At 42.3% G+C, this 25141-nt stretch overlaps 1 protein-coding gene across 14 annotated transcripts in view; it reads right to left on the bottom strand.

Moving 5' to 3' along the window:
* Positions 1-25141, bottom strand: part of grik5 (glutamate receptor, ionotropic, kainate 5) — a 115844-nt gene that overhangs the window by 26638 nt on the left and 64065 nt on the right. For all 14 annotated transcript variants that reach the window (XM_078933565.1, XM_078933567.1, XM_078933566.1 and 11 more), the window contains 4 exons: positions 19459-19617; positions 18246-18410; positions 12754-12851; positions 12350-12515 (listed from right to left, as the gene is read on the bottom strand). In XM_078933565.1, coding sequence (XP_078789691.1) covers positions 12350-12515; positions 12754-12851; positions 18246-18410; positions 19459-19567 — 538 coding nt within the window. In that variant the 5' untranslated portion in view covers positions 19568-19617. The remainder of the gene's footprint in view (positions 1-12349; positions 12516-12753; positions 12852-18245; positions 18411-19458; positions 19618-25141) is intronic.

Genomic DNA, 25141 nt, shown 5'->3' with positions numbered 1-25141 from the left:
GCTTCTGGCAGGAGAAAGCCTCTGTAAGCAGAGCGGTAATTACTGAACCTGGCCAAAACTTTAATTAGTTTAAGGAAGGGGAGGAGAAAGAAAAAAAAAATCAATGTACTGTACAGATTCCTCTCTTCCCCTCTCCCCTTTCACACATTTTCCTGTCTCACTCACATAAGCTCTAACCTCTCTATCGCTCATGTCTGAGCTCCTTGCTCCAGTTATCTCTCTCAGCGTTTATTTATCGTACTCCTATGCTGCTACCGACTTCTCCTGCTTGCACTTCCTCTAAATCCACATTCGCCTCTTAGAAACTGCATAATAGCATAAGCTAGTTCTGACCAAGGCTCAGGTAAAGGAAGGTGTGTTAGATTAACATGAAATGTTTTAAAGACCCACTCCGATGAAAATCATGTGTTTGTTGTCTCTACCATTTTTTTGTGGCAACTTTCTCATGATGAAGGCACATCTTAAGAAAATGACGCTTAAAATAGTAATTATGAGTTTTTTTTCTTTATTTGAATCATTGTAAAATGGGAGCAAATGAAAAAATGCTAATGGAAAAAGCTACATGTGACATAGGACTTAATACGGCAAGCTTCAAGCTCCATTCCATTGTGATGCATCCACTTGTAGATCATGAACATATTCATTTTCCTTGTCTGAGCTGGCTCAAAGTTGTATGGCTGGATAGCTCCAATATTGCTTCTTATTCTTGTTGCACCGGTAATGATACATTGAGGTTATGAAGGGCTGTACACTAGCAGGAGAGAGTGTAAATGAAGGGATGATGGGAAGTGTGGACAGGCTTTTTCTCAACAGTCCTGCCCACAACGCAGAGGTGAATTTCTGATGAACTACTGCCACTCTGCACAAACTATGACCTAGAAACAACACAGGTTTTTTTTAAAGACCCCTGGGAACAGTTAGAAAATAAATCAAAATTGGAATGGGACTTAATATCAACATCAGCAGCGAAAATACTTGTATTCTCATGCACATGTAGAGAATGTCACAAAGAACCCAGCTCTCAATTTGCATGTGTGAACAGCAAAAAGTATAGACAGAACTTTTGTCGCTCCACTGGGACAACAGTAATGGTAATCATTGTCTTATGTCCAACCTCAGCATTGACACTGCAGAGCATCACGCATACATTCAATCAAGTATCCCTGCACACTCTCCCTCATGGGCAGACTGCATCCTCAGGGGACATTACGGACATGCACTCCTGCACTCAACACATGCACATGTTCAAAGAAAGTGAAGTGAGCTCACAGCGGAAAAAACATCAAAATACACACATGTCGTGCCACACACACCCACACAGCAGTTCGGAGTGCGGAACAAGCCTGTTGAGTGGCAGTTAGCACCTACTCGGCAGCCATGGCAACTAGCTTCACAGCGATAGATAGCACAGGCAAGTGGGTCAGAGTCTTTGAGTGCGATAACCTTGTAAAGATCACCTTACAGCCAGATACATTACATCCAAACGTAATTCTCGGTTTCTCCGCCAGTAAATGCTGCATATTTTTCCTCCTAGACAGTAACTATCGAGCTATCTGCTCCTTTTAATTCTTCAGAAAGGAGAGGACTATAAGACAAGGATCTTATCTTCAGCCATTCAACTGAAGATCAGAACTAAAAAGGATGTGTGATGCCATTTCAAAGGTCTTTCAGCTCAATAAAATGACAAGTCCTCAAGGAATTCAGCTTTGTTTTAGGAAACTGCAACAAGGCTGCTGACTGCAGGGAGGTAATAAAAGTGTGGTCAGACTGGTTATCGTTAAAAAAAAAACACACAGCCTGTCTACGGAGCACTTTTTTGACCAATGTTTTAGGTTAGAAGTCCCGGTTTTCACACAGAAGAAGGTGCCCCCTCTTAGTATAAAGCATTTCCTGTCAAATCTTTACAAATATCTGTGCACCACACCATCCATCCAACTAAAATCTTTAATTTTTCTTCCTGTCACTGAAGAACAGAAACATAAAAGCAACATTGGCCATTTCTAAATTGAGAAAAGATGCCTCCAACCACCCGCAAATGCCCCATAATGTTAAAGCTCTTTGAGCGCCTGACAAGCTAAATCAAGTGTTTCCAAAGTTCATCTGCTGCTGGAAAGCATTTAAAACATGAACTTTCCCTTAACTGCTTTGACCTTAGAGTTGTGCAAGGAGGTCAGTGGGTCTGCTGGCTTGCTGCACAGAAGAGCTTAAGGAGAAGGCTAGGAACAGGGACCTCTGCCTAGAACGTGACTACCATGACCCATATAAGTAACAGAAAATTATGGATGAACTGGATTTTTTTTTTTTTTTATGAAGCGAACGGAAGGACTCAAAGCTAAAGTCTAGTTGCTAATTTGGGCTTGTCTTCAGAGCATTTTTTTACACTCATAATGTGAAAAAAAAACGTAAATCCTTGATTTTCTAACAAGTTCATCTAGCCACTTTACCTACAGACAAGAAAGGGTAAAACCTGTAAAAATGCTGTCCTATTTTGAAGGTTATGTGCAGCTGGAACATTGTATACAGGTTGTGAGTGCGGCAACTCAGCATTGATGCGCATATAAAAGGCAGCAGGGCTGTCATTAACAGGGACGGGGCACCGAAAAAGATGGAAAGGTTTTGGCTGAAGCGACAGTTTATGAGGTACGGTTTGCAGCAAAAACATCTTTTCAAATGTCAAAGCTAAAAAAATAAACAACGGAAAGCATAACTGCTTGTAAATGCAAAGTTACATAGACCTTTTTTTAATGTTTAACCGGATATTGATAAATCATGTAATAAAATGGTTATAGTATAACGGGGTGGGATTATATAAGTTCGCTTCCTTCCACTCCCTTTCAAGCAATATTTATTAATTATGTCTAATTATCCTAAGTTTGATTAGTTACCGTATGAATGTATAACTGATGATTATATTGTTTTTGTGTATTATTTCTATTTGATTGCTTGAAATAAACCATTTCAAATCAAAAAAATCAAATCAAAAACGTGTCTTTATATCACTTAAATGAAAAAGTAGGAATAAAGTTTTTGCAATTTTGATTTACTCCGGCTTCTGTATGCAACAATGCGTATGAGTCTAGATAGTAATGGACTTTTCTACATGTGGATATTGAGTCTTAGTCATTTCTGAAAAAAATATTTTGACCTGTGATTGCTCGGCAGTTCAAATAATTGCTTGTGTTTCATAAAGAAAACAGTTTTTATGTAAGTCAACTTTTTTCTTTGAGTTTAAGAATTAATGCTCACTGTTAAAGGAGAGTTGAGTAGAAATTTCTCACAAGTAGACATAATGTAGGCCTGAGTCATTAACCTGGATGTGCTACAAAACATGTAAACGGAAATTTGAATGGACTATAATGTGTGCAAGCTGGTGTAAAAACCATGACTGGAATGTTGTGTAATTTAGAAAAAGGGTTTTTATTTAGAATTCATGCACAGACTTTGGAACATGAGTAATCAACAGAGAGGCTGCATCGTGAGTCTGATTCTAAACTGTGACAGCAGACAGAACTTTATGACCAGACTGTCAAAAATGAGTGTACGACAGTGCCAAACAGTCATCACTGCCCAAGCAGCGGGAATCTGCCCAAACGGGAACTGTTTGTACGCACACACATCTACACAAACCACACAAACAAGCTTTTATGAAGGATTTTTTTTTTTTGTCAGAAGTAGTAGAACATTTATTTAGTTAAGGTAAGTCACTGAGCTTCCTTTTTGTAAAACTTTAATCTTAAGAGTAGTTCTTCACCATCAATTTTACTTTGAGAGAGAAGAACTAGGATGGAAAAATCAGGGCTGGATCTGCTTAGTTACTTAAATACGAGGGATTTACAACTTTATCATGCAGTTTTGTAATCTGAAGATAGTAGTATAAAAAGTTCTGTCAACCAGTCATGCTGATACAATTTAGCATAGCAAATTTCCACAGCATGATCAGCGCATTAGTAGACCTCCAACGTTTCCAAATCTCAGAGACTTATCGCAGAATGTTTGAAAAATTCTCAAATGAAAAAGAGGAGTTGTGTTATACGTGGGTGAAAGGCAGACGCCCTGCCGAGGCCAGCTCTAGGATGATGTCATTAAATGGGCGGCACCCACAAGGAGTGAAAGGCGGTGCCTCAGAGATCGAGTCATCTTACTTCCGGAAAGGGTAAATAACAAAAATAACTGATGTTTAATAAAAAAAAAAAATCATTATTTTGTGTGCCAAAGGCAATACATTATTATTTATATCATGGTCCGGGTAAATACTTGATTCTGATTGGCTACTGGATGTGATTTAAAAAGTGATAAAAAAGAGGTTCTGCTCACATAGCTTAAATATTCTATGTCACTGCGCTGGCTTCATTAAAACAAACTTTAGCTTCATCATCTGAACATAAACACAAATTGGATATGTTCAAACATTTCCTCAACTGGCCAAATGATAACCAAGACTTTTTTTTTTTTTTTTTTTTTTTTTTTTTTTTTTTTTTTTTTTTTTTTTAAACTTGTCCTGTCCAACAGCTAGGCAGACAGATGAGAGCTGAGGGCCTCTTGGGTTGGACATATTTTACTTTAACAAGAGGGGTTATTAATCTTCAGACAAACCAAAGGTATGTCTGAATAAACCCCTTTTGTAATTGAGGCCAAACTTTATTAATTTCAAACATGTCTGAAAATCTTTGGTGTTGGACCGGACGGAAAAGGAAAGAGGGGAAGAAGAAAGAGGGACGTTAGAGAGAGGGGGGGTAGGGGGTGATAATAGGAGGGGAAGGGGGATAAGACCATGAAGCAGCATAAAGCAACAAGTTTACTGGTTGTTAATCATTATGGTAAGGTTCAAATGTAAAAAAAAAAACAAAAAAAAAAAGGGCGGAGCCTGTCCACACACACACTCAAATGTTATAAACACACTTGTTAGTTGCAAAAATGTCCACCTGTCGACATGTACACAAAACAGATAGTGTTCACACGCATACTTATGCCTTAAAACCAACTAGTGTGAAATATTTCAGTCATTCAGTCTGTTGAGCTAACACCTGTGCTCAGGTGAGTGTTTATGTTCTTCTAAAATGGATGGTGGAACGTGAAAAGAAGGAGGGAGAGTGCCCAGCCATCCCCACCCCAAGACCCCCACCGCACCAGCAGCGGCAGCCGGACTCCCCCCAACACCACACGGGAACCGGCAGGGAACAACCGCCGCCCGGGCGACCAAGCCCGCCACCCAGGCCAGGGCCAGCAGGGCCGCCGCAAGGCCCCCAGAGCCAGAGAGCAGGGAGGCACGGAGGGAAAGAGGGCGCCGCCCCAGCCCAACCAGGAGAGCAGCCCCCCCGCCGCGCCGGGAGAACCCAACGCAGGGCCCCACCGGAGAAGGACGCCCACAGCCCCAGACGAGCACCCCACCACCACCCAGGAGTTCCGGGCATCCCCCCGCCCCAACCCCAGGTACGGGCCAGGACCCCCCAAGGGAGACCCACTCCGCACTCCAGGCAGCCATCCGCCCGGCCAACGGTTGGTCCAGGGAGGAGCGAGGCAGGGGCCCGCCGCCCCCGCCCAGGAGGGGGGAACCCCGGGGAAGAAAGAGGGCCCACAAGGGGTGTTGTAAATATGGCCCGACCAGGCTCGGCCACAGTTGGAAATTTGGCGGGGCCCAGCACTCAGGAGCAAGGACCAGAACCCACCCCCCAGGGACACGAACACCCCCGGCTCAGATGTAATGTGAACCCCCCCACCGCGCGGAGAGAGCACCGCCGGGCCCAGGAAGCCAGCACCCCGGGGACACAGCCGCCGTTGCAAAGGGGCCCGTACCCCCCACCAGGGAAGAGGCAGGGGACAGATGGTCCTAGGTCCCACCTTCCTTGCAAAATGTGTGTGCGTGTATGTGTGTTTGAGAGAGTGTGTGTGTGCATGTGTGTGTGTTTATGTTGGGATGTATATATTGAGGGGGGAGGGGTGTGTGTACTAAGGGGGGTGCGGTTACAATTGGCGGGTAGGGCACTAAGGGGACGTCTCCTGATTACTCACAGTGACGTCCCCTCACCCTCCCCACCAAGGGGCCCTAAATGTCTAAGGTGCGGTTAAAATTGGCGGGTAGGGTGCTAGGAGGACATCCGCTGCTTGCTGGCAGTGATGTCCAAGCACCCCCCCTACCAAGGGCCCTACATGTCTAAGGTGCAAATAAAACCGAAAGAGGGGGGGCCCACTCCATACGGCAACCACAGGAGGGGGGTCACTGCCTAGTGAACCCCCCCCCCAAGGCTCATCGCAGGCTAAGCCCCCCACCCCCTCACCCTATTATGAGGTTATATGAGGAAGGGGGTAAGTTGGGGACAGATGATAGACTGTCCCCCGGTGGTCAAACAGCCGTCCCCCGCCCCCCCCCCCCCAGCAAGGGGGCCAGGCCCACCCAGCCCCGGGGCCCCACCCCCGGAGGCGCAGACACCCCAGGCCCAGCACCACCACCCCCACACAGAGAGAGGGGAGCCAGAAAGCGCCGGCCCCCCCCGGAGCAAGCCCAGGCCCCCACCCCCAAACGCCGGCCCTAGAAGAGCTCTGGTCAGGCCTCGACGGGACCGAGGCAGCCAACCGGCCGGGGAAACCGCCGATGGCCTCAGCGGAGACCCCGACCCGTCAACCCCCCCTGCCCCGTACCAATAGGGCCCCCCCCCTCCCCCAGAATGCCCCCCCACAGGACAGGGCCGACAAGACCCCCACCCCACCCCACCCCCAGACCCCGCAGCCGAAGCGGATGACACCCAGAGCGACCGGGGGCCCCAAGAGGGTTGTCCCGTCCCGCCCCAGAGCCAGGGAAGGGCCGATCCCAGCCCCAGGTGTAGACGGGAAGCCCATCCAGCGCCGCTGGGCCCCCCCCCCGAGCAGCGCCCCCCGCCAACCCCCCCCAGCACAGGCAAAGGGACCACCCCCCCAAGCCAAGCCAGACCACCACCCCACCCCCCCCCACCACGCACCCCCACACCCAAGCCCAGAGGACCACGCAGCGCCCCAGGCCGCCCCACCCAGGCGCCGGACCCGACCCCCCGACCAACGGAGCCCCCACCACCCCCGGCCAGGCACCGGAGGCCCCGACCCCCACCCCGGCCCACGGCAGAAGGGCAAGGAGCAGCGACGACCATGCCCCCCCCACCCCCTAAGTCACGGAGTTAGCTATGGGAGACCAGAGAGACCGAATTCTTTCAAAGTTACTTGAACTTTGGGCTGACATTTTTTCCAAGCTGATATGATCAAGCAGCAGATTTCTGTGTTGACTTATATTTATATTTTTTTTGCTTTTCCAATTTATTAAAATAGTTTTTTTAGCAATGCAAAGAGTTATGAAAATGATAGAGCCTAATCCTCCTTCTACATCGATGGCACTCATGTCACCAAGCACACAAAGTGACGGTGAAGCTGTGATTGAAACCTTAAGCCAGACAGATAGATCGGCACATACCTGCTGCCAGAGAGCCTGGACAGGCGTGCAGAACCATAGTGCATGCATGTAATTGTCGGGTAGATTACTGTCACAGTGCTGACAAATGTCTGAGTTACTGAGACCCATCTTGAACATCCTCTGTCCAGTGTAGTAAATTCTGTGAAGAGTTTTGAAATGGATTAGCTGCAGATTTGGATTTTTTGTCATTTTAAAGGTGTTTAGACAAAGTTCTGACCAAAAACTTTCATCTGTGCTGATGCTCAAATCCGCATCCCATTTTGTTGTCGGAAGTGAAATATTGTTATCTAAATTACATAAAAGTTTGTATATTTTGGAGAGAGTTTTATTCATTGAGAAATTGATCAGAGTGGTAACTACATCTGGTAGCTTTAAATCGTTGTCTCTGTATTTAAACTTTTTAGTAATAATTGATTTAAGTTGCTGATATTCCAAGAAGTTATATATTCCATGTTTGTCTTGAAGTTCCTGGGGAGTTATGAATCTTCTATCAATAATTATGTGCTCTAGTTGTTTTATGCCCCCTGCTTGCCAAGCTGGGAAGTGGATAATTTTTTTGTTTATGAGGATGTCTGGGTTGTTCCAGATGGGTGTCATTTTGCACGGTTGAATTGATGATTTTGATATTTTGAGAAATTCCCACCAGGCTGTTAAAGTGGCATTTATATTAATACTTTTGAAACAATCCTGTTTTTTAACTATTTGACTAATAAATGGAAGATCTGACAGGTTGATCTTTCCACATAACGCCTGTTCCAAGTCTAACCATGAGTTGGTTTCTGGATTATTTTTTAACCATTTTAAGATGTATTGTAATCTATTTGCAAGAAAGTAATTGTGGAAGTTAGGTAATTCTAATCCTCCACAGCTTTTTGCAGATTTTAAAGTTTTTAGACTAATTCTTGCAGGTTTATTGTTCCATAGAAAGCTTGATATGGATGAGTCTAATGTTTTGAACCATTTTAATGGCGGTTGTGTGGGAATCATTGAGAAGAGATAATTAACTTTGGGTAAGATTTTCATTTTAACCGTGGCTACCTTGCCCATAAGGGACAAAGGCAGGTTGGTCCAGCGTGTTAGGTCGTCCTGTATGTTTTTCAGTAATGGGGTGTAGTTTAGCAGCACCAGTTCTGATATTTTGGGGGAAAAATAAATACCTAGATATTTTATATTGCCTGATTTAACTGGTATTGTGAGTCCTTGCTCCGCATTACTGTTCAGTGGTAATAAAACAGATTTATTCCAATTAATGGAATAGTCTGATATAGAAGAGAATTCATTAATGATTGTTGCCGTTTCATTTACAGAATGTATATTACTTAAAAACAGTAATATGTCATCTGCATAGAGACTAATTTTATGATGGCTGTGTTTGGTTTTAATTCCTTTAATACTCTCATTCTGTCTTATTGCTGCAGCTAGAGGCTCGATAAATATTGCAAAAAGCGAGGGGGAGAGTGGGCAACCCTGTCTAGTTCCTCTTCCAAGAAAAAACCTGTTGGAAGTCTGTTTATTAGTTCTAACTGATGCATTGGGGTTGTGATATAATATTTTGATCCAATTGATGAATGATTCTCCAAACCCAAACTTATGGAGGGCAGCAATGAGGAACTTCCAATTTACTCTATCAAAGGCTTTTTCAGCATCCAGTGATAGTATAGTCATTTCCTGGTTTTTGATGGTGGCAAAGTCTATTATGTTAACGAGTCTGCGGACATTGTCATCCGAGTGTCTGCCTTTGATGAATCCAGTTTGATCAAAGTCAATTATGTGAGGAGTGACTTTTTCTATTCTCTGTGCTAGTGCTTTGCAGATAATTTTTACATCTGCATTAATTAAAGAAATGGGGCGATAGCTTGAAGGACTCGTGGGGTCTTTGTCTGGTTTTAGAAGAAGGATAATGTTGGCAGAGTTCATGTTAGGTGGTAGAGATTGGCTTTCATTGATAAATTTTACCGTTTTATAAAACGTTGGTGCCAGTTGTTCCCAGAATTCCTTATAAAACTCTGCAGGAAAGCCGTCAGGCCCTGGTGCTTTACCATTAGGCATAAGTAACAGAGCTTCATGAAGCTCAGACAACGAGAGCGGAGAGTCTAAATTTGTGATTTGATCTTCGTTTAACTTGGGCAGGTTTATATTGTTGAGAAATGAGTTGATGCTTTGTTCTGATGGATTGATCTGTGGAGTGTATAAGTTTTGATAAAAGTCTTTAAACGCATTATTAATTTTTACCGGGTCATGGGTGACATTCCCTGTTTGGTCCATAATCGAAGTGATTGTTGATTTTTCTTTATTAATTTTAAGCTGATTAGCTAGAAATTTGCCAGATTTATTTGAGTTTTCATATCTTTCCAGTCGAAGCCTTTGTATCTGGAATTGTGTTTGTTTATTGATGATGTCATTTAACTGCAGTTTTAAATTTTTCAGGTCGCCCAGTATGTGTTCCTGTGCAGAAGCAGCATAAGCAGTCTCCAGAGTTTTTATTTTATTTCCTAATTCTAATAAATCTGCTTTCTCCTTGCGTTTTTTATGCGTTGAATAAGAGATGATTTTCCCTCTCATGACTGCTTTTGCTGCTTCCCAAAGAATACTTGGTGATATTTCAGAAGTATCGTTGAATTCTAAGAAGGTTGCCCACTCTTTTTTAAAGAATTCAATAAATTCCTGGTCTTTTAACAGAGACGTATTAAACCTCCAGGTTGAACCCGAGGGTCTGGGTACTTCCCTTGAAATAGTAACAGAAACTGGTGCATGGTCACTGATAATAATTGGATGAATGTTGGAACTTTTAATTTCTTTCAAAAGGGAGTTACTGACTAATAAATAATCTAAACGAGATTGTGAATGGTGAACTGGAGAAAAAAAGGTGAACCCCTTAGTGCTTGGATGACATGAGCGCCAAGCGTCGCAGAGACCCAGATCATTCATGTACTGCTTTAGAATACTTGCAGACTGCCATGTACGCTGGTTTGCTGCCGTGCTGAGTCTGTCAAGTTCAGGGTCCAAAACAAGGTTGACGTCTCCTCCTATAATGATTGTGGAGTCAGAGTGAACTGAGAGTGAGGTGAAGAATCTGTGAAAGAAGGAAGAGTCGTCAACATTCGGGCCATAGATGCTGGCGATGCAAAAGTCTTTATTCTGAATGGATATATTAATGATTACAAATCTGCCTTCTGGGTCAGTAACTGTATCCTTATGAGTAAATGTAACATTTTTATTAATCAAAACTGCAACCCCTCTTTGTTTGGAGTTGAAACTGGCAGAATACATAGCTGGATACTGGGAACAGCACAGGAGATGACCAGCTGATAATGATAAATGGGTCTCCTGCAGCAGAGCTATATCTGCTTTAAGATCATTCAGGTGATTTAACACTTTCAATCTCTTTGGCCCAGAACCAAGTCCACGCACATTCCAGCTAACGATGTTAAGACTGCTCATAGCTGTTCTAACCGGGAGAGTGCAAGGCTAAATAGTGCGTGTGCCCGTCCGTGTGCGCGTGCCCGCTGTGCGTACCTGCTACACTGACAAGCGCTATGCGTTGTGGGTGAACGTATCTTGGCTATGAGCTGCATGTTATGTGCGTCCTGTGTGAGCCTAAGTGAGGTTTTTGCAGTTTATCAACGTGTGTGTGCGGGATCGCGTGTGCATGCTCTTATGCGCGCTAGTATGCGCGCGCGCCCGTTCCGTGCATAAATAAATACTCACCGTGGTTGCGTTGACTTTACCTGATTCACATATGAGGACATGGGAAGGGGGGGGGACAAGAGAAAAGAGAGAGGGAAAGAGAAAGAACAAAAAACAAAAACAACGAAACAACAACAGAAACATGAATGTGAGAGAAAGAAAAAACACTTTTCCTGAGAGGTGTGGATTATTGATGATCCGATTATTTCCTATTCAGTTAAATAAGTTTGCGGGTTTCTTCTGGGCAGCGCAGATGTCAGTGCGCCTCTGAAAGCCTTCAGCACAGCCAGGGTGTTACCTCTGGGTCCCGGAACAGCTTGCCATTCACAAAAAGTTTATCAACAGCAACCACCGCGCGTGCTCCAGCAGACAGGTGCTTCCTCCTCAGCGGGAAGAGGATTTTCCGACGGCGGAGGATCTCGCCTGGAAACTGATCATTCACGCTGTAATGTGTGTCTTTCAGCTCGCGCCCTCTGCTTTTTACCTGCATCTTTTGTTTATAATGTTCAAATTTAGCAACAATAGGACGGGGACGCTGATTGTCCGGCCTTTTTCCTCCGAGCCGGTGAACCCTGTGGAAGGAGATCTTCTGGACTTCTTCCTTGGGGAGTTTCAGGTGGACCTCTATAAAGGACTTAACAATGTTCTCCGGGACTTCCCCTGCCTCTTCTGGAATCCCTGCGAACACTAGATTGTCCCTCATGCTCCTCGCCTGAAGATCCAGGAGGGTTTCCTTGATGGATCGGTTTTCCTCAGAGAGACGGGCGGTGTCGTGGCCCAAGATCTTCACGGTCTCTCTGAGGGCCTGGTTCTCCGCTGCGAGCTCCTGCACCTGCTGTTGGCTGAACTCCAGAGACTCTCGCAGACCTTGGAATTCCTTACCAAGACTTTTTCTGCAATTGCTTGTTTTATTCTTCTTCATTAACTATTTGAGTTACTTCTTTCTACTATGATTTGAGTTGTTGTTCCCTTTTCGGCATATCCCTTCAGGGGTCGCCACAGCGAAGCAGTTTCCACACAGCTATTTTTGACAGAGATTTCAACGCCAGAGACCCTTCCTGACATAAACCTGTATTTTATCTGGGCTGAGTAATATTGACAAAAAGGAAAGCTATTCTTAAGGGAATACAAATTATGGATTCTTCGCATTCCTCTAATAAATGTACACTAACCCAACACACAGCAGCACAGTGACATCACAGTGGAACAGGCAGCTTGTGTACTCACACTCAGCCTTTGCGCAGACCAGGCTGGCAGAGGGGTAGCTGAACGAGCGCAAGATGGCCCCAATGGCCAAACTCAGGTCCTCGTTGCTGGGATATAAGGTGACAGAGGCGAAGCGTAGGTATGGCAAGCGGGGAGTTTCCTCTGGACCAATTTTTACATGAGGAATCTGTAAAAAGATGTGGAGAGGTCGAGCAGGAATGGAAAATAACAGGTTCAAATTCTACAAGGGTGGACAAGAACGTTTTTATATAAAGAAAAAGGGAAAATCTAGAAGACTTATGGTGGTTGATTACATGAGAGGTACTTTAACAAGCTAGAACAGCAGTTCTATTCAACGAATGGAGAAAGGAGTACATAAAAAGACAAGAAATGCATAGGTGCACACAGCTGCAGGTGTGACTCACCTCTTTCTCACCACATATATGGCTGACTGTTGACCCAGAGGCGGGGCTGGAGGCAGGACCGATCACGGAGACGACACCTTTGGGTAGAATCTGACACACTGAAAGAAAGAAGAGGATTGAAAAGTGAACATCTGACCGTGAAGATGCCTCCTCTGGCACGACAGCATTAAGGGAAAGAAAAATAACATCCAAAATAATGACTTCAGTTTAACCACTTCTCTCCATGTAGCAGTCTGTCTCATTATAATCTCATTGACTTTGTCAGAAGGACCACAAGAAAGCATCTGTGGTGCGGTTAGCTGTTATTCACTTGTTTACATTACAGTTATTCGGTGCAACAGTCATTTTAATGGCTGAACTGACAGAACAAATTTTAATAGCTGCTAACCATTCCTATGCTTGACAAAAAGACAAGCTGGAAGCTACAGAACAACTGACTCACACAATCCTGCAAGACAAAGGAAGTCCAGAGAAATCTACCATCCATGGAAATTCACATTTTTAATTCCCTGCTGAAATCCTGCATTTATTCTACAGAAACAGAAAGAAGCACAGGCAATCCTTTTTATACTTTTGTATTTTTTCCTCCATGCAAACATATCTGTGTATAACTGAGCAGTCATGAGATAGTCCTTGACATTACGAAGCCTTTATGTTGGCCTGAGATATTTAACAACTTACAACTTGGATGTAAAACTTGAAGCAGAAGCCTCATTGCAACATGGCCTAATAATTGTCAACAAACTTTTGATCTATACAGGATTGAAAGATGTGATCAGACAAATAAAAGTGCTGAAAAAAAAGAAGGACATAAAAAAGAAGTAGAACAGAATAAAAACAATCTTTTTGTCTTTTTGGAGTCACTGGGAAGTACTTAGTGAAGTCACAAACTGATTTTTTAGCTGGCTTTTCTCACATTAAGTAAAATCCCAAATCAACAAGCTGTTTAGCACAGCCTCATGTGTAGGACTGTTTTCATGACAACAAGGACTTTCAGAAAACTAAAGCACAATGCATGAAGAGTGTATGAAGAACTAGCTCAATCTGGAGGATTTTACTAGTTCTTTTTCCCAACATTTTGATCAAGCATGCTAAAAATGAGCAGAGAGCAGCAGATCCTCACATGATAAACAGCTTTGCTGCTCCATCTCTGACTCAAAATGGTTTGAAGGATCTGTCCGTGTTGACTAATAAACACACAACTATTGTGCTTAAGATCATCACACAAAATGTGATATTTGGCAAAGTCCTGAATACAGAGTATTATGACAACTTGAAGAAGTATCATATTACTCAGGACGCGGGGGCAGACTTACCATATGGCAAAGGTAGATGATTGCCTGGGGCCCTCAACTCTTTGGGAGGCCCTGAGCTGAAGACATTAATGAAAATGTCTAAAATAATTTTCATGCTTATTATTATTTAACTTTGCCATAAAAAAATAAAATTACTAAAAAGGCATAAGACTGCTCATGTGAAAGTGTCTCAGCCTCTCCCCTCCCTCTGCAGCAATGGAATATTCCATCAACAGCACGTTAGCGAGCTGACAGAGACTCTTCGAGGAGATTTTTTTTTAAAGCGGCAAGATGAAGTGTTGTTATCCGAGAGCCCGTTAATAAAAAGGCAACGAGGAAGCAAGAAATTTGTTGCCACACTTCCAAAAGTAAAGGAAGACAAAACAGGAGAAAAACAACAGAATCAAGGGCACTCAAAAAGAAGATCACAAAAGTTAAGATAAAAAAAATGGACTAAAATAGAGAGGGAGGGCTAGAAAATGGTCATTTTGAGAATTTCTTTTTTCAATTAACACCACTTCATATGGTTCTGTTTTGTTCCGTCATTCAAGTATTTTTTTTCTCAGATCTTTCTTAATAAAACCTGCCTAATGAAAGAAAAAACACAAGACCATCATTTGTTCCTATACTACAAAGTCAGTGGAAACAAATTAGCTGATTCCTAAAATCCACATTATTTTCTAACTGAAAATAATGTGTATGAAATGCACTTATTTAACATTTTAATGTGATTTCAGTTTTTAGATTTTTTGTGCTGTCTAAAAGTGGACCAACAATGAAGTTCTTCAATGAACATTTTACCCTAAAGATTAAAAAAATTCAAAAAGGCCAATACAAGCACTGCAGAGAGGTTGTTAGGTCTTGGAGACCTCAAACTGCTAAGTCTGCCACTATGTAGACACAGTGCGCAGGAAAACATCCAGATTCCTTCATCCAGATCGCTTCCTCAGAGTTTTGTTAGGGGCTAAATGGTTCACCCTTTGCCCAACAAGTAGCCTTGGCATCTTTGACACAGTTTTTGACATCATTTTGGACTGTCATCAGAGACTACAAACATTTTCTTATGCTGGACTCCTCCCCAAAGGCTTCTTCATCATTTTCTGTTAAGCCTCCAAAACTACACATCCCATGTGTTCTTTGCTTATTAAGTGTTTCCAGAGCCCAGCATTTACCTCCAAATAGAAGCTAGACAAACAGTAGGCACTTCTCCAGCACAGAAATCATCTCTTCATATCTACTTTTATTTTGGGCGTTTATAGTCTTTGAAATTAATTTTATCTACTTTAGAAACACTGAAGTAGAAAAGAACATCAATTATTTTACTTCTCTATAATGTTTGCCAAAAACAGTCCTCATATGCAGTTTTCCCTCCAATTTCAGAAGTCATTAACTCTTTTTCTTTTCTTAAGGAGAAAAGAAACTCATTATTCCATTTTAGACCTACTGTATTAGGCTTCTACAGTCAACAGGCGCTGCAGCTTATAAACATTTTCTCGTGTTTTCAAAGAGGTTGCTGACAATAACCTTGCCTTGTGCACAGTCTTAACGGTGGAAATGTTTCAAGGCATTGCAAGCTTGTTGCAGCTTTACTCTCCCTAACTGAATGTCACGTCAGTCTATAACCCAGCAGAGCCACGTCTTTGATTCACCTTCTTACAAGCCTACAAACAAAAAGTGTCAAAGGAGCCTTACAGGGAAATCTTCAGTTATCTAAAGCCTCACTTGCAAATTCGTTTTTTTGGTACAATTTCAAACTTTTTGCACTCTTAAAAAATGTACATTTATGAAGAATAACTGATTTATACTGATTGTGGTCAAATAGAACCACAAAAAAACATCATTGCTTGAATCACATTTCATTGTGATATTCTGCCATTTTTTCAATAAGCTGCAGCATTCCATGGCAGTCCATGGCACTTATCAACACATGTTTGTTTGTTTTTTTTCTTTTTGCCAACAGATTTTCTTCATTAAAAAAAAAAAAAACTTTGCAATAAAGTCAAGATGTTCGACAAAGTCTTGGCCAGCACGTTGTAAAGATCCTCAACAGTGGTGATGTCTGGACTCTGTTGCAGCTAATCCATGTGTGAAAGTGATTTGTCAAGCTCCACGAGTCACTCATTCACAATTTATGAGGCAAATGATTCCAGGCTTTGTCATTTTGGAATATGTCCCTTCCATCACAGAAGAAGGGAAAAAAATCGATAGATGGAAGAACTTAGTCATTCGGCATAATTAGCCACTCAAGTTGTACTAATTTGCTGCCAGGTGTAAAATAATCCAAATCAATATAGTGACTTCTTTTTCTTCAGCCAGGCAGGGCATTCCATCCCAAAATAATCCATTAACATTTAAATGCTTTCTTGTAAGAAATTAAGGAAGTAAAGTAACCCTTTAAAGTCCCACTCCGATCATCTTGTGATCTTTTGTAACCATTCCCAGTGGTCATTAAATTATGATTCTGCCATTTTTAGCCAAAATCTAAAAAGCTGTTTCATTTTTCAGTTTTTGCAGAGTGGCAGTAGTTCATTAGAAATTTGTCTTTGCGCGGGACTGTTTGTTTGCACAAAGTAAGCCCATCCCCACTTCCCATCATCCATCTGTTTACAAGTTCTCCCCCTAGCATACAGCCCCTCACAATCTCAACCTTACTAGCAGTGCAATAAAAAGAGCGAGCATTATTGGAGCTATACAGCCGTACAGCCTATCGTAATTTTTGCGACATAAATACGCTCTTTTTCGAACAGCATTTTTTTCATTTGCTTCCGATTCACAACAATTTGAAAAAAGAAATACTCAGAAATGCTGTTTTAAGCCTGATTTTCTATTGTGCTTTTCTATTGTGCTTTCCATTGTATGTCTGTTCTAAAACAGTATGTAAAAGCTGCAGATTATTTTGATTCAGTTGGATGTTTTTGTCCTCCATCATGAGCAAAATGCCCCAAGAACATGTAAATAAAAAAACACAATCTCCATCGCAGTGGGTCTTTAAGAATAAACATTTAGCCATCCAAAATGATCCCTTTCTCACTTTATACGGTTCTAATGCCAAGGTTTTTAGTCCACCCACCTGAAAATAATTTAAAACATAAAGCAAGCCTGAGTGTGTTCACTTAACAGTGTTATCCATGTTGTCATTTAGCTCTTTTCTTTGTGATATCTTTGGCTGTTAGTTCAATTCATCCTAATTAGACTTCCCCGGTTTCTGTCACTGACTGTGAGTGTGCGTCTGCAACCACTACTTGCATGTGAGAGCATTAGCTCACATTGTATGTGTGAATGGGCATCTGTGATGTGCATGCATGGGTAAGTGGCTGTGTGGGTGCATTTGTGTCGTTCGGTCAGCTGCAGCTATAAGATGATGAGCTCTCTGATGCAGAGACCCAAAACTGCTGTGAGCAAACCAGCCTGTCAGAGACTCCTGCTCATCGGTCAAGGACGCACAGACGCACAGCCCTGCAACTCAAGCATGCACACATGTAAGCAACCCGTCTGGAGCACACACTGAGAGTTTGCCGTGCATCATGGCAGAGTCAGCAACCTATTAGGATAGTAACAGTGAGGCTCTGTCTTCTCCGAGGTTCAATTCAACTTTATTTTTTCTGTTTTTGCTAGACATCAAACATTCTGTTTTAACTCTGTGCAGAAATGCAATTTTCATGCTGCAGCCTCTGTGGTACTGTTTTCTGCTAGCCTGGGCTGCTGATGTGCTTCAGCATTTGATGATTTGTTCTCTTCACGGCATGCACTGTACACAGTGCCAGCTGCTACTGGAGGGCACAAGTCCACTGTTTTTAATGAGGCAGTTCTAGTAGCCCAACAGTGATCTCCAATAAGATGTGGACTAAACGGCAAAAGCCCTTATTGGTTCCTAATCTCATGCAAATTGGTGTGTTTTATCAAACTAGACATAGTCCTTGCTTTTGAATATAAAAGAAAGGTTTTAAATTTACTGTTGGGGATTGTAACTGTCTGACTTTATTAGAGAACTGTACTTTTTTTACTTTATGCTACTGATTATTGTTCAATATTTCTAATAATATCTAGTGGGAATCTTAATGGTCACTTATCTCTGAGCTCCTGAGCACTTTACCCAGATGGATTCTAATGTTTTTTTTGCAAGTTTTCATTGTTTTCTGGTAATTTTGTGCACATCAGCTCCAGTGTTCCTGTTCAAATTCTGGGGCATCAACTCACTGGTGTCCGTAGTGTCGTACTGAGAGTCTTTCTGCAGCTCATATATGTCCACCTCCACACGGGCACGGGCCGGACCCTCCATCACACTGTTGATGTTCTCCCTGGCCAAAGCCAGCGCCAACCGTTCGCCTCGCCCACACACAGACTGGTCATCCAGGATTGCCGCTTGAGGGGGATATGAAGACGGGGAGATTGGTGAAGCAGAAGATGAAGAGAAGAGAGAGAGAATCTGAACAGGTGAGGAGATGCCAGAAAAAGAACTTGAAAGGGTTGAGAAATTTAAGATTGTATTACAAAATGTTCTGGGCTAAGAAATGTGCTGCTGGGGAGAGTTTGTCGGTATCCATATTAACACCACTGGAAATCAAAAGGGTGTTTAAAATACTCTAATTTGCTGCCCTTCAACAAGTCCTAGAGAATGATTAATACTAACTTCAAGTTTGTGCGTGAAAAATTAAACTGCAGATGTGAGTGGATTTATAAGCATTTGGGCATGAGTGATGGTTTTACCCTGCATGTAAGGACAACATCTCAAATTCATCACCTATGCAAAGATTGTATTAAAATTCTTTCATTTATTCATTCATCAAAAGTACATATTTTACTAATTTTTGATGTTTTCATGTTAAAAAATGTCAAACAAATGTGTTTTCTCAATGTTTTCCAAAATGTTTGATTTACACAAATGGTGAGAGCTTTCACTGAGAAACTGTTCTGACTGTCTTGGCACATCTTTTGTCCGGAAGTCTGACTCAGTTTAGAAAGGCTTAGTGCAGCTAAGATGGGCTGGGAATGGAAAAGCACAGGCCCCCCTCCCAACAGAATGGCTCTTTTGGGTCCAGACTCTAACTGTTGAGTGTGTGTGTGTGTGTGTGTTTGTCATTCACTTCCACCCATGTCCATTCTGCAACATTATTTTTAGCTCTGTGGCTCACAAACTGCAAAACTCTACTGACATTTTCAAGAAGAAAGTTAGATTCAGAAAATAAAATATGTGTAAGTGAAAAGTTTTTAGATGATGTCATGATTTTTTGACAAACAGAGTTTGGTCTGAACACGCTCTAAGCCCTGATTCCATCGCAAGAACAGAACAAGCTGAAAATTTCAAAAGCTAACAGTATTACCCCACATGTGTATCAGATTTGTTATTGCAATTTTTGTTTTGATATATTGCAACTCAGAGGAGAACACGGCCTGGCAGATGCCTACTCACCCATGCGGACAGAGGAGAGAAGAGGTGCCTGACTGAGGGAGCGTGGCGGCATGGTGATTAGCAGGAAAGACAAGTGTATTGACAGCAGCAGTGCTGGCAGAGCCGGCATCTTCTACTGCTCCTCATGGAGAACGGTCTGCTGGCTGCCTGTACCGCCACCTGTGGGGAGACAAAACATGTTTAACTGTAACACAAAGTCGCTCTTTTCCCATACACTATTTTTAAATTGTCGATGAACATCTTCTTCTCAGTTGATGAGGGGAACACCTGTGTTTGAACAACACATGCAGCACATTTTAATGCTCAGTTAAGAAGACATTCGCTGTCACATCACACAGGCAACTCAGTCCCTTGCATACCGCCTGTCTAATAATGAAAGGCAGTACACAACTCTATTCAGGTTCCCAGAGGAACAGTCTGCTGTTGAGAAGATACACGATTCAGCCAAGAGTCTCCAGGGGCTCTTCAAAGAATACAGCTGAAATCCAAGCTCCACGTGTTCATACGCGCATGAGTGTTTTGTACTACGTACGCGCATATACAGACACAAAAACCAAACAGAATGCAGAGATGCACACACACTAGAAACAGAAGTACAAAGTACAAGTGCAACAGCTTTGAAGATTACAGTTACACAGTACAGCCAACCGGCCCAGGCACGCTTTGAACCAGGCATTCAAATAAAAATGAAAGAAAACACAGAGAGCTCAGCTGAGCTCCTGTGGTGTAAGGCAACCCTCTGCAGGAGTGACAGTTCCTTGCTCTGACTGACAACATGACAAGACTTGTTAAAGGATGAAGAGATGAAACGGAGGATGATGACAGAGGAGTGAAGGAGGAGCATGTGACAGGCAGGGAGGTTGAATGGTGTGGGGGGCAATGGTGCGGTTGTCTGGTTCACTGGTCTGAGCTGTGGATGGTCTGACAGACAGTCCAACCACTTGATTCAGGACCTTCAGTTGACCTGTACAGCTGTAAGCCCTAGTAGGCTGGCTGAGGACCCCGACTGGGCCACATGGGGATAGACATGAGCTGTACATCAAAGACAAAAGCGCTGATCACTACAGGTCCATCTCTCCATCCTTAATATTTTACAGCCGTTTTTACTTTGGAATCCACGTTCTACTTCTTCTCCCAGGTCACCTTTCCCATTCTTGTTTGCCTTTGATGTTTAAAGCACATCAAAAAAATATCTGCAACCCGGAGCTTTGACATGCATCTGATAAATCAGCCAGACTTCCCTTACATCAATAATTTGACTCTCTGAAGTCACTGACCTCCCTTTCTTCCTTTCTGACTTAACGTGTCGCTTCAAAGGGTGCCCAATGTATCCGTCAAAATCTTTGCGAAACTAACAACGTACAGCATACTGTGCAGACGGCTGTGCTGGTCTCATTAAGGTTTCTGTAGCTCAAAGAAACACAGGCACGGCTTATGTGAGGCCATCTGTATGTGTGACACAACACAGACTAACAGGCACACAGTGGGAGTCATTTTCGCTTTCATTGTTTTCAATAAATCATCCTATAAGCAGCAAGTTGCCAAAAATTATAAGAAAATGATGATGCTGGTAATCCCTGCATCAATACGTTTCCATGTAAACAATGGTTTGACTGCACCATAAGATCACTACAGCTCGATGCTACACCGCTGTGCCTTTTGCTGCAGAGAGCTCCATTTTACAGGCTGTTACCACAGCATTCTGTTTCTTCCCATACCAGTGGTCTCGTTCTCAATTTATTCTTTCCCATAGTGTAGCGTTGTTTGTGTGGAGGCGTTTATGTGGTTTCCATACTTGGGTGTTTATTCCTGAGCATGTTTGGGCTTACCTTGTGTGTATGATGGGTTATTGATCGAGCCTGGCTGAAGTGTCGGGCCCTCAGGTGCAGTCAATCAAAACAATGGGGAACCTATCATGGGAGAACTGCTTTTCACACTAGCCTTCTGATTGGCTATTACCAGGAGGCAGATTGCCATGATGACGAATAAGATCCAAACTGAGCCTATGGCTTCATCAGTGATGGGATGGAACCGGTGCTATTTCATTATTATTGAGAGCTATTGACAGCATTAGAGAGAGGATTAGAGTATCTTTACAGCCAAGAGAAGTGGACTGAGAAAGAGGAAGGAGACAGAAAGCGGTTAGAGAAATGAAGGAAAAAAGTAAAAGAGAAGAGGCAGAGAGAAAGAGTTTGAGGTGATGAGAGAATAAAAGAACCAAATTGAATACAGAGATTGGAAAGTGCAGAAAGTGAGCCAAAAAAGAAACAAAGAATGAAAAACAATACAGAAAAGTTACAGAGTGAGGGAGTGAAGTTGAAAATGCATCTATTATTAAATTTTACTTTATTTTCATCTTTGCTACTTTTTCACTACATTTAATTACATCTCAGAGTTAGGTTCTTTTAAGTCTCAGAATTCATCACGTCTTGCTAGTGAAGAACAATTAGTGTTAAAAGCACAAATTCTCCCCTTTTTCCCTGTTTGATCTGCAACATTATATTGCGGTCTTTGTCGGATTAATTAATGAATAAACAACTTTTGTTGGCATGAAGTGGCATCTCAAGTTTGTTAGTGGCTTTTCTTTGTCTGTCACTGTTCCACACTGCTATTAACAAATGAAAACAGCAGTTTCCTCTTTTCAGCTGTCTCTCTCCCAATCCCCAACTTTACAATCCAAATTGACTCAAACCAGGAAGGTTTACTTCAGGCTTTAATGTTGCTATTCAGATTTCACTGATTTTAAAGATTTCAAAGATTATCTGTCTAGTGTATATATGTTGATGATCTCCATAGCAAAAATCTTAGGTTCTGATTGATCTGAGTTAGTCTTAAACCTTTTAACTCTAGAAGCAGGCAGGAAAGAACAACCCAGACCAGTCTTCGACTGAGACCCCAGTGTAAGGACACAAGACTGAGAAGATCAAGGCCTACTAAGTGTGAGTTGAGGCAGATAAACATGTGACCATATCTGAAAAGTTCCTGAAAGGCCTTGGATCTTCCAGAAGCCATCATGAAACAGGTTTCAGTTTTTATCAATATTGCATGGACATCACAACAAGAAGAAAAACATCCACAATATCCAGAAACTGAAAATACAACCCACCAAACTCTAGGACAAACTTTTTTTGAAAGAACAATAAACTCCCGCCTCAAGACAAAAAGGCTGGGTGGGTGAAAAATCTCTCTGACAGAGAACTCCCTGAAGTGAAAAAGAGAGTTCTGTCCAAACGCCCCAATTTTGTCGCTACAACCAGTCAGATTTCAGTAGTGGAATTTATTACTGAGAGAGAACCTGCCACGAAGACAAATAACCTGACTAACATCACCTCGGAAAAAAAGATGAGCAGTGACGTGTCTGCAAAATTAGCTCAACATCACTATCCTACTAGCAGGACGATACACAGTGGGCTTGAACACAGCCCATGACCACACAATGTCTTTAACCTTTAAGCAACATTGACAAAAAACATTTGTGTCCCACCAGCAACAACAAAACAGACTTGATCTGAAAAACTCATGGAAAAACGGTATAATTGACAATTGACTTTTTTAAGCTTGGTCCAGGAGATCCCACCAAAAGTATGCATGGATTCCGGAAAATATACAACAAAGGAGGTCCCCTGAGACCAGCTGTGAGCAGCATAAACTCATCCATTTACAATGTGGCCAACAACTTCCAACACTTTTATCTCCATTGGTAGAAAATGCTGTACATCACATTTACAACACTTAGGACTTTGTCAACAAAGTGCAACAGATGAAGATGGAACCAGATGTCACAATGGCCTCTATCTATGTCACATTGAAAGAGGCCATTTCCACATGTATTCCCATCACAGAAGTTGCAGGAAGGGTGAGGACAAAACTGGAGGACAATTTTGCCTGGAAAAACCTAGCAGAAATGGAAGTGGAAAAAATTCCTTTGTCACATAATTGCAATTGGACAGATACTGTATATAAGATTTACTTAAGTAAATGGCAATGTTAAATGTTCCCCCTCTTTGGACTGCTCCACTCATATCAAGAAAGGGATTTGAACATCGAGCTGAACAGGATATCCAATCACACTGACCGGTATCACATATTTGGGTCCCGTCACCCACTCAAGCACACGCTAGGAGTTTTTAGAACAATACCTGACAGATAGAGGTCATACCCACAAATCAGAAAGAACCAACAAAGAAATTACCTAAACCAAAACTAGTTCACCCCAAGAACGAACGACAGAGCAATATCGAGAAGACTCTGATCTGTACATTGGGGAAACCAAAAGACCCCCTCACAAAAGAATGGTAAAGCCCTTCCCTGGCACTGAAGTTCAGTCGAGCTCATCCTGGGCTTATCCAGCTTTTACAATCGTTAAAGAACTTGAAAAACTTCCAACCCCTAATCACACAAAGGGGAAAGATCAGATAATTTTAATATGAAAATAAAGACTATTAGAAAACATATTTACTGTGGTTGCAAAAATATGTATTTTCTCTCTGAGCATGCCAGCCTATCTTTCCAAACCTGTATCTGAACAAGCAAGATTGCTGGAAATATGGCCTTTCAACCTACAAGAGCAAAAAGAAGATTTCTGATCATGAAGCACAGGACCATGTTTGCCATGACACCCAGAGGACTGCGGAGAGGAACCAATGATTTGGATTTATCCTTAAACTAAAGGATGTAGACCATGCAGTCATGACTTCAATCATTCATCACTCCCTTTACAAAGTTTTCTGAAGTCAGAAGTGACAGCACAGCTGGTCCAGTGCCCGAATTCCCATTACAACAATAAACCAAACAACTGCAAAGAGTTAAACTCAGCTAAACCTACAATGAAAAAGATCCATCCAAAATGCAAAAAGAGCCATAAACTTGCAGGAATATGGGTAACCCACCTGGAGGATACACATGTGGACTGAATCCTGCAACACTCAGACTGATGAAGCAATTTGGATTAGTGCCAAAACATTTAAAGGAAGATTTTTACTTCAAAATGTCAACTGGAATGATGACAATAAAAAGATATTTCCCAAGTAAAAAACTTGATAAAGGCCTATACCGTTCTTCTTGAGAGTTTATTTGCACAATTGCATCTGAAAGATAACACCAAAGTGGACCTCTCTTTAGTAAAAAGGTCTGTGTTGGGCAGAAACCTAACAAATCACATCAAAACTCACAAACTACCCAGCATGGCAGTGAAGGAGATTGATTTGGGCTTGTTTTGCAATCATAGACCTGCAGAGCTTCCCGTCATTGAATCCACCATGGACCCATTTAAGCATCAATGCACATTGTACGGTTGTATGTTTAACAAACAGCTGAAAGTAACTAAAAGAACAGCCCAACCCTCTTCCTAGTTATTGTATTTTCCTGACAATCTTTATAGAAAAGTATTTTCAAAAAGGGAATTATTTGGTTGGTTAACGTTGATTAACTTGATGAAATGCACAATGTAAGGAGAGGAGCAAACAGAGATGAAGCATTCAGATTGTGTCTGTTACACCAGCAAATTCTATTATCATTATTACTGTGATTATTGCTTTTTTCGAGGGCGCCCCATGTTCCCGTCTTTATTAGTAACTTTATGTTGTTTTGCCACTAGGGGGGCTTCTCATAATCAATCAAATGGAGCGGAAGATCACAGCAGGGGTTGCCGAACAACTGTGAACCACTATGCTTCCTAAACTGA

The sequence above is a fragment of the Oryzias latipes genome, chromosome 16 (genome assembly GCF_053564925.1).
Source record: "Oryzias latipes strain Hd-rR chromosome 16, Olatipes_Hd-rR_3.1".
In the NCBI taxonomy this organism is placed as follows: domain Eukaryota; kingdom Metazoa; phylum Chordata; class Actinopteri; order Beloniformes; family Adrianichthyidae; genus Oryzias; species Oryzias latipes.
The sequence above is the reverse complement of the archived record's forward strand: the minus strand, read 5'-3'. Positions and strand labels throughout refer to the sequence as shown.